Source organism: Camarhynchus parvulus, chromosome 5 (genome assembly GCF_901933205.1).
Source record: "Camarhynchus parvulus chromosome 5, STF_HiC, whole genome shotgun sequence".
Taxonomy (NCBI): Eukaryota; Metazoa; Chordata; class Aves; order Passeriformes; family Thraupidae; genus Camarhynchus; species Camarhynchus parvulus.
The window spans coordinates 56,294,183-56,303,596 of NC_044575.1; the positions used below are offsets into that span (position 1 = coordinate 56,294,183).

General features: G+C 54.0%; 1 protein-coding gene across 1 annotated transcript; it reads right to left on the minus strand.

Annotated features, from left to right (window-relative positions):
• Window positions 1-233: 233 nt before the first annotated feature.
• On the minus strand, window positions 234-2,102 carry SIX6 (SIX homeobox 6). The gene is made up of 2 exons (XM_030949737.1): window positions 1,531-2,102; window positions 234-402 (listed from the first exon to the last, which is right to left on the minus strand). The coding sequence occupies exons 1-2, from the start codon at window positions 2,100-2,102 to the stop codon at window positions 234-236; spliced, it is 741 nt and encodes a 246-aa protein (XP_030805597.1).
• Between the last annotated feature and the right edge of the window lie 7,312 nt (window positions 2,103-9,414).

The following is a 9,414-nucleotide window of genomic DNA, read 5'->3' on the forward strand; positions in this document are numbered from 1 at the left end:
GCTTTCTTTAATTATTATTTTTTAGGCATCAATTCTGCAAATCCTTCGAAATAAAGGCGACGACGATTTTAATGACGTTTTCTAATGCAGTCTGCTGCGGGGCTGGGAGGGAGGCGCGGCCGGGGAGCGCCCCGTACCCCGCGTTCGGCACCGCCAGCCCCGCTGCTCCGGCCGCGTCCGAGGCACCGCTGAGCAGGGCCTCCCTCTCTGCCCGGTTTGCCATGGCGGTGGTGTCAGATGTCACATTCACTGTCGCTGGATGTGATGGAGATGGCGGAGGTGGCCGCTTTGCTGGAGAGGCTGGCTGCGGGGCTGGAGGCGGCCCCCACCGCCTCCCCGCCGCTCTCCTCCTCCGCTTGCAGCGAGCGCACCGAGCCCTGCGTTAGGACCTGCTGCTGTAGCCTGCAAGGAACCGGCACACACAGCATCACCGCCCGCACCCCCGTGTCCCCCCAGGGGCTCCCCCGACCGCTGCCCCGGCTCCCTTATACCAGCGATAGGAGAGAGGAGGAGCTGGGTGAGCACCCGGTTCCTCAGCTCTGTCTGAAAAACAGGGTGCCCACCCCAGGGTCAGCCCCGGTCCTCGGCTGGCACACCCAGGGGAAAGTTGTTCCCCTCCTCTGCAGCCTGCCCCCAAAGCGGGCCTCATCTTAGGGGTCGCTAATGCCCTGCAGCAGCTCCCGGGCGGCGTCTTCCGGCCAGTAGGCCTTATATCTTCCCTTAGCCCATAAAAAAGGGCTCGGGGGGACAGTACCCACGTCCCCGACCTGCGACAGCCCGGCTGAGGGGTGACAAGGGGAGTTTTCCCCACCCCGGGATCCTGGGTAGGAAATAAAGGGGGAACTCTGCTCCCTCCCCTTGCCGGGGCGCCTGCTTGTGTCACTAGTGTTGGGGTAACATTGCTCATTTAGAGCCATGATTTTGTTCCGTAACGTATATTTAAATATATATATATATATATATATATATATATATATATATCTCTTTGTATTTCTATTATATATTTATATATATATAATAGAAACAAGAACAATATCCCAAGGAATGTTCCTGGATGGCTCCGGTGGAGGAACAGGTCACGGCGGCTGTGGCAGGGCCCGCAGAGGGCATGGCTGGCTCTTCTCAGGATGGACATATCTCAAACCAGTATTTATATGTCCGGGTAAAACTTTGGAGGGGGTCTGTCTCCGCTCAGCCCCTGAACATGGCCCTTCTGCCGCCAGCTCCAGCCGGTGGCTCCAGGCGTCCCTTCTCCTGCTCCCCGTGTCCCGCTCCCCAACAGGGCAGCCATGAGGGAACCCAGGACGGGGATTCTCCCCTATTAAATGGAAGTAATTAAAAAGCCTTAATATTTTCCCGCTGCTCCTGCTTTATCTCGCTGCATTTCCCGGGGAGAAATCTCCCGGGATCGTTTCCCCCATCCGCTGCCGGCAGTCTCGCACCGCCTCCCCGCAGGCTCCGGCCCCGGCGGGCGGGGGCGAAGCCTCGCTAAGGGGAGCCTGTGCCCCGACGGGACGGGCAGCACCTTACCTGTTCTTAGCGGCTGCTGCCCTGTCCCTTTGCCTGCGGTTTTTGAACCAGTTGCCCACTTGCGTGGGGGTAAGTCCCGTGGCCTGAGCCAGTTCCCGCTTTTTGCTGGGGTTGGGGTAAGGGTCCTGCAGGTACCACTCCCGCAGCAAATGCCTCGTCCGCTCCTTGAAGCAATGTGTCTTCTGCTCGCCGTCCCAGATGGTGCGCGGCAGCGGGAACTTCTTCCTCACGCGGTACTTGTCCACCGGCCCCAGGGGTCGGCCCCGCAGCTTCTCCGCCTCCTGGTAGTGCGCTTCCAGCCAGAGGGCTTGCAGTTTGGCGTGGGACTCCTTGGTGAACTTGTGGTTCTCCAGGATGTGGTAGAGCTCCCGGTAGTTCCCCGTGTGGAAGGCCACGATAGCCCGGGCTCTCAGCACCGACTCGTTCTTGTTAAGCGCCTCGCAGGCCGCGGGGGCCACGGGCAGGGACCAGAGGAAGCGCCCCAAGCGCTCGATGTCCCCGCTCTCCTCCAGGGTCTCGCATACCCCGGCCACCTGCTGCGGGCTGAAATTGAGGATGGGCAGCTGGAACATGGAGGCGGCGCCGGGCTCCGCTCCGCGCTCCGCGCACCCCCGGCGATGCCCGCCGCCACCGCGCACAGCCCCGCGGCGGGGAAGGGGCAGCGGCCCCGGGCCGCCCCTCGCTCCGCTGCTGCCTCCGCCGGTGCCGGCGGAGCTGCCGCGGGAGGGACGGCGGAGGGCGGAGAGGCGATGGGGACCGCTCGGCAGCTCCGGCGACTGGGGGCGGTGGGCAGGGGCGAGGCGGAGGAGGATGGAGCGGGGAGGGAGGGCGGGCGGGGGGAGGGAGTGAAGAAAAAAAAAAAAAAAAAAAGGAGGAAAAAGAAGAAAAAAGCAAAACCAGAAAAGGCACAAGCGCAGCTCCCCGCCGCCGCCGCGCTGCTGCGGGAGCGGCTGATTTGCTGCGGGCTCGGCAGATTGGCTCCCGGGTTTCCATGGCGGGGCTGCCACTCACTGTCAGCCGCTGCCAATCACGCGGAAGGCCCCGCACCGCCCCGCTCCCCGCCCCGCTCCCCGCCCCGCTCCCCGCGGCGCCGCGGCCGCTCCCCGGGCACCGCGACCCCGCCGCCTGCCCCGCCGACCCGGGCAGGACAGAGCCGCCCAGCCGCCCCGGGGAAGGCAGGATGAGGGGAGGGCAGGCGGCTCCCGCTTCAGGGTGCTGGCGGCAGGTTGGAGGGAGCGGTCCCAGCGATAGCACGGCCGGGACCCCCACATCCTCCCCGGTAAAGCTGCGGGGTCCGGCCCGGCGATGCTCGCACAGAGCTCCTCGCAGCCGCGGGCGGAGAGGGGGACAAGGCAGAGCTGAGAAATCAGATAAAAAGATTGGCTGCGTAACAGTGACAGTGATGCTGGGAGTGTCACTGACAATGGATGCAGCGGGAGCACCGCAGGAACAGCCGAGATTTAGGGAAAACTCTCCCCTTTCCCGCTGTAGGTGACTTCCCATTTCGGTTAAGACGAGGAATTATCTGCTAAAGAGCCCAGCGCCCATTCCCGTTCAACCAAAGCGCTATTTTTTTTTCTTAACATTTAAACCCTTATTGTTTTCGGCTGAATGGTCCTGAATAGACGCCGAGAATAGTCGCGAGGAGTGAGAAGTCATTTGTAGGTCAGGAAAGCGACTTAAAGCAGATTTCGGGAATCTTTTGAAATATTGATCACCTTGTAGTAATCATTCCCCGTGGGTTTTTTCCCCCCCTCGGTGCCCCGAGAGAGCGATCGCGGGGTTGGGTGCGGGGTGAGCCTCGGCTGCCCCATCGGAGGAGCGGGGCCAACTCCAGACGTCTCGGGGTGGGATGAAATCTCCTTCTGAGCTACGAGGATACGATTTATTTTCCGTAGAGAACGGGCGGATGATCAAGAAGCAACTCTTTATTCTACAAATAGCTGCTCAGTGGTAATTTCTTCCCGGGAATTAAGGACCATGCTCGGAAAGGCAGCATATATTTTGAATTAAGCTCAATATGTTCTCCCCTCTGCTCTTTGCAATGTATTTTTTTTTCTATAATGCTTGTCAAAAAAATCCCTTCTTAATTTGATGTCTTGTTATTGTCTCTTCCCGCCCCCCTTATTATTTTTTTCCTATTGTTTTTGCTTTCCTTTCTTCCCTTCTCTAAGAAAGCTCCTTTGCTAGTTGCCTGTAGACCGAAATTAAACAGATTTACATTTTCTCCAATCATTTCTCTGCAGAAATGGAGCTGGACTGAGGCTCGCCGTCTTTTCTTTAGTATCAAGTACAATTTGTCTTTTGCTTGTGAAGATTTGGTAAATCAGAAGGCAGATAGATAGCGCAGATGGTCGGAGGTGTCGGGTCAGATTATGGTACGCCTCAGTACAGTGCTAAGCTCATTCTGACGGAAAACCCTGATATTATTTTCACAGATCTACACAGTTCACTTGAAAAAAACCCTTCGAGCCATTTACATCATTTATGTGAGGCTCACAGCTAGCGGGATGGAAAAGCTTTCAATACTGCTCATTTTCATAAAACCCGACAGAGCTGGGGAGACATAAAAGCGCACACAAAACTCACGAGTTCAGAGACACTCCACAAAAACTTAAAAAAATAAAAGGAGAGACTTTTCGGCTTCACCTTCACCCAGGTTTGATTTGCCGATCGGCTTACGGGGGGGAATAAAAAGGGGGGGAAGAAAAAATTACAGAAGAGGAGAATATAATCTAAAAATATTGCCGAGAGTCCTCTTCCAGTCTTCCATCCCACCACTGTCCTCTTCCTTAGGGAAAAACAATAATTTGACCAAGTCAACGAAAGATCCCAAATAACCTTTTCGGGCAGGAATTTAAAAAGCCTCCAGACCTCCTCGGTATGAGCATCGGGCTTCCCCAGCGAGCGGGTGAGAGGGCGGCGACCTCGGCGGCTCCGGGCGCGTCCCCGCGGGCAGGAGCTGCCCCGCCGCCCCCAGCCCACCCCGCCGAGCCCTGGCAGCGTCCCGGGACGGGGCTGCTGGAGAAAAACCTCTGCTGGGAGAGACGGAAGGATAGAAAGTCTGTGTTAATGGGTAGCTAATTCAGAAAGGACAGATGATGATGGTGATGATGAAGGTGATTACTAATATTACTGAAGAGGTCACTTTTTAATTTTTTGCTATTTTTTAAAATCACGCACATGATCTGGCGAGGGAGTTACTGGGCTGCAGCCTAATGACCATGAACAGAGCGAGACAGGCTCCGTAATGAAAGCCAGGACTGTAGGCTAAAGAAATGAATCCTCATTAAGTGCGGCTCGCAGGGGCGAGGGGCTGTCCCCCAGGTCCCCAGCCTTTGTTCCCCAGAAACCGGCCCGGATTGTCAATGCTGGCAGCACTGCTGGGAGGGAAGAGGGACAGATAGAAAAGCGACACCGAAATGGACCCAGGGACCTTGTGTTAACCATTTGAAGGGTCACGCAAGGTGGAAAACCAGCCCAGCCCCAGTTGTTTTGCACCTTCTCCAGCTGGGAGCTATGGATTCTGGTTTTGGGAAGTGGCACGGGTCGGTGTGACTGGATTGTCCCTGTTTGGGAAAGGTTCTTGGGGCTCCTTGCTTTGTGCCACCAGGGCCAAGAGACATCAGCTTCAAGGGGGCCCCTCCATCCCTTTCCCAGCTCTCAGGGAATTTTATCCGTGGCCGGCACCATGACAGGCTCCCCGTTTCCCCGCCGCTCCACAGGAGCTCTACAGCCGGACCGGGCCGGGCCGGGCTTTGCCTCCGGAGTGCCACCCCGAGCGACGGCAGCGACCCCAGGAGCGACCCCATCCCCGTAGGATGCGCTGCCGCATTGGAAAAGCCGAGATTCCTGCGGTGCCCAAGCTCCTGCCTCAGCCCCCGTGTCTTACTAGAGCCGAGGCCGAGCCTGGGATGCACTTGGCCGTGCCCTCTTCATTTCGGCCCTTTCTCCCTATTTTCTTCTTTCCCATATAATAGAAACACTGCTTGTAACATTGATAGCCGGCAATTATAACTACTTTTATTTAGGTGGCAGCTTTGACCCTTGCTGCAGGTAGCGTGATGAGTTAACCCCGCAGAGACAAACCCACCGGAGAACAAGAAATAAAATTGCACATGAAAAAATATTTATCAAAAGTATGACCAGGCATCTGTAGCATCTCGGCGGCCTGGCTGGACACGGGGGTTCTGGCCTCAGGATAGGACATATTCCCCTCTCCTCAGAACCTTAATGCAAAAATACGCTGAGCAATATATTTATACACCTTTGCATCAGCATTTGTCGGCTATCCTGGGTCCTAGAATCTCAGTCACTGGGGATTATTTATCTAGACCGAGTTTCCAACCGCAGCAGAGGTGCGAATACATTTTTAAAGCCCTTGATTGGCGTTAAGTAGTGTATTAAAAAATACCCTCGGGAAGGAGAAGCCTCTCTTTAAAGTCTCGGTAGGATTGTGAGCGATGTGGGAGTTCATTAAGGGATGCTGACGGGGAGAACCGGAGCGCAGGCAGTCCCTGGGGCGGATATCTGGGAAACCAGCCGGGATTTTCCGGCCTCGGATGGGTCTCGGGCTGGTGCCGTGGAGCGCTGCGGGACGGGCGGGGCTGGAGAGGACAGGAGGCTCCCTGTCCTCCCCCCGGCTGGCTCCTACCCCGCTCCCGCGGAGCAGGCGGAGGATGCGCAGCCCGAGGACAGTGCCCGCTGTCTCGGATAGAAAAGGTTACTGGAAATGTCAGCCCCCCTCGGGGAGCCGGGACGGGATTTTCGGGAGCGTTTCCCACCGAGCCATCCCGGAGCTTTGGTGGAGGACCTCAAGCTCAGGATGCTGGAGTGGGGGATGCTTGGTGGGGAAAAGACCTGTGTTTCCACGTTCTTCATTGCCCTACTATTTTTAAGGGTGCTATCATTGCTGAAATAACAGCTATCAATCGTTTCATTTCCTCCTAAAATGAAGTTGCATTTAAAACTGTAATCTGCTTAATATTAGAGAGAGCGGCCAGGTTGGATACTCACTTAAGCTCCTGATACCTGTTGAAAGCACCAAAGAGTCCCTAAAATCCTGCTGGACAGAGAGAGATGTTCACCCACTTTTTACTCTCACACCATATATTCATTAAATCTTTGTTCTTTGGTGTATTATTTAAGTTACTTGTCAAAAAAGAAGTGTCAGGCCATGGTTAGTATATCTGAAGTTAGAATAAAGATGCACTGAAAACTCAAAATATCTAAATTATTTTTATAAGGAAAGACACTCCTTGTGCAGGCCGCTGGTCAAAGCCATGGCTGCAGACAGAAAGGATCTATTGCCCAAGATGAATCTTCAATTTTCTTTTGGGTGTATGAAAGGTTTTTGGGTCTATGAACCTGGTTTTAAAGTTTTGAATCCTTTGGGGTTTGTTTGGCTGCTGCCTTCACCTGCAGGTAAATACACACACTGACAAATCTCCTTCTACATTGAGATGTTCCTGTACAATCTTCAATCTGCTTCCATCAGGATTTCACTGAAAATTTCAACAAAAGCAACAAAATCATGAAGTATTCAAATAAAGAGATTTTGGGTGATCATGCTTTTGTCCCATATTGCCTCTCCTCTCCTCTCCTCTCCTCTCCTCTCCTCTCCTCTCCTCTCCTCTCCTCTCCTCTCCTCTCCTCTCCTCTCCTCTCCTCTCCTCTCCTCTCCTCTCCTCTCCTCTCCTCTCCTCTCCTCTCCTCTCCTCTCCTCTCCTCCTCTCCTCTCCTCTCCAAGCCCTTTAAATATTACAACTTCTCCCAGGATGGGGACGAGGGTTATCATGAGAACACTTATTTAGCAGAAAGCAGGAATGAGGACAAATCGTGGCTTTGGAGGAGGTGAAGAACCACGCTCAGATACCCTGAGGTGACTAAATGTTTCTGGGGCCGAGTTCGAGTGAAATCCCGTGTCCCGGCTGGCCTGGGCACTGGCACTGAGCTGGATTCCAGCCCCTCCTGGAGGTGACTCGCTGTGGTTGAAGGCTGCTCAGGAATTGGGGTCGCTCTTCTCTTGGGAGGGAGCTCCTCTGCAGATGTGGGAGTCAGGCACCACCCCAGGCTTGGAAACAGGTTTGGGGCCACACTGCCTGAGCTCCAGCATTACAGCGCTGCTTCAAGGAGAAAATTTATCCAGGAGCAGCTTCATGAGGACAGCAATCTTCTATCCCTTACCAGACAGCGACACTTTCCTCGTTTTTTTCCGAGGGTATTTGGCCGGGTGTCTCCAGAGACCTTCCCGAACTCGATTGCTGCTCTCTGCGGGAAGGTCCTGGGTTTCCATCAGCTGGAAGAGCCGGCAATCAGGACTGGGGGGAATTGCCAGAGCACAGGAGACGGGCACGGAGCTCGACGAGGGGCAGCATCGGGGCTGTCCGCTAACATGATGATGGATTTGGGGGTCTGCCAGCAGTGGGGAGAAGGTTTGGGAGCCTTTTCTGAGCCCTGTCTTGACTACATTCCTTTTCAGAGCAATACAACCCATTCATCATTGATTAGAGATGATAACTATGAAAGAGCCCTTCCTTCTTGCCATCGGTAATGAAAGTGGTTGTTTACAGCTTTGGGGTTAGCTGGGGACTTTTTAGAGAGATTCTGCTGGGAAACAAGAGAAAAAAACCAAGTCAGAACAAGCAGCACACAAAATTCCCCTTTCTGCAGCTTCAGAAGGGTTGTTTTTTTTTGGTGGGAACAGAGTGATATCCTCGGCCTGGGAATCCTTATAATAAATAGATGGGTAAAGGAGCTCCAGGGCCCTGCCAAGCCCCGGTGGGAACAGGCCCTAGGAGGAATTAACCGGGAAGTTCCTGCTGGCTTTATCCAAAGCCTGTTGAACTGACTGACCACCTTCCGGGTGAACTGGGGTCCTTGGGTCTGTGGGAAACCCAGCCTCCCTTGGCACTACTTAAATCACCGGGATACGGCGAGGTGTTAATGAGCATCATTGAAGTTACCGGCTACTCTGCTGTGAAGTTGCTATTCATTCGAGAAGTTTGGAGGGTCTTTAAGGAATTGCTTAAGGCAGGTTAAGCTTTGAAGCCATTTCTCCTTTGGGAAACATCGAATGTTTTGGGAAGACGGAGTGGCAAATGCAGAGCTCCAGAGGCATCTAGGAATTAGTGTCCCGAGGGAGCAGGGCAAGGAGGCGGCTCTCACTCTCCAGGACAGGCGGGGAGTTAGGCGGGAGATGTTCCTGGAAAGGACAGAGCCTCACCACGGAGCAGAGGCCACAGACATCTACCTTCCAAAAGAACACGCCACTTTCCATATCCTTATCTTTTTTTATTTCCCTTCCTCATGACTGACCAGAAGCCAGGTAGCTCAGCTATTTCTCTTTGAAGCTGCATTTCTTGTTGTTTGAGCTGGGTGTTCTGAAAGCAGCATCGCATCTGACTGACACCTGGGCTGCAGCTGGCAGACACTTTTCTGTGTGTCTCTCTCTTCAATCCTGTTTCTCTATCCATTCTTCTTTCATCAGCTGATTGTTTTTTCTCCTCCAGTTTGTACCCTACCCCCAAATTTATTTTCCTTTGCTTATTGATAATCTTAAATCCATCTTCCGCCTCAGTAATTCAATTTAGATTGAGATTGATTTAGATGCCTAACCAAGTGTGGAGGGAAGCATCATGTTCTAGATTCTTGCACGCCTGGACTGTGCATTTTTGCCTTGTAATGCTGCACTTCCACAAAAAACCACGACAATTTCTCGAGCGAAACTTGTGTTGAGGCAAGCGGCAGCATCTCACAGCACCCTTCGTGTGAAGCACTGCTCCGGGATGAGAAGGGAGATGCTTTAATGCCTTTTAAAACTATCTGAGGGCCGGGCCTCTGAAGGGATTGAGGGAAGGAGGATTTAGGCTGATTTCCACCAGC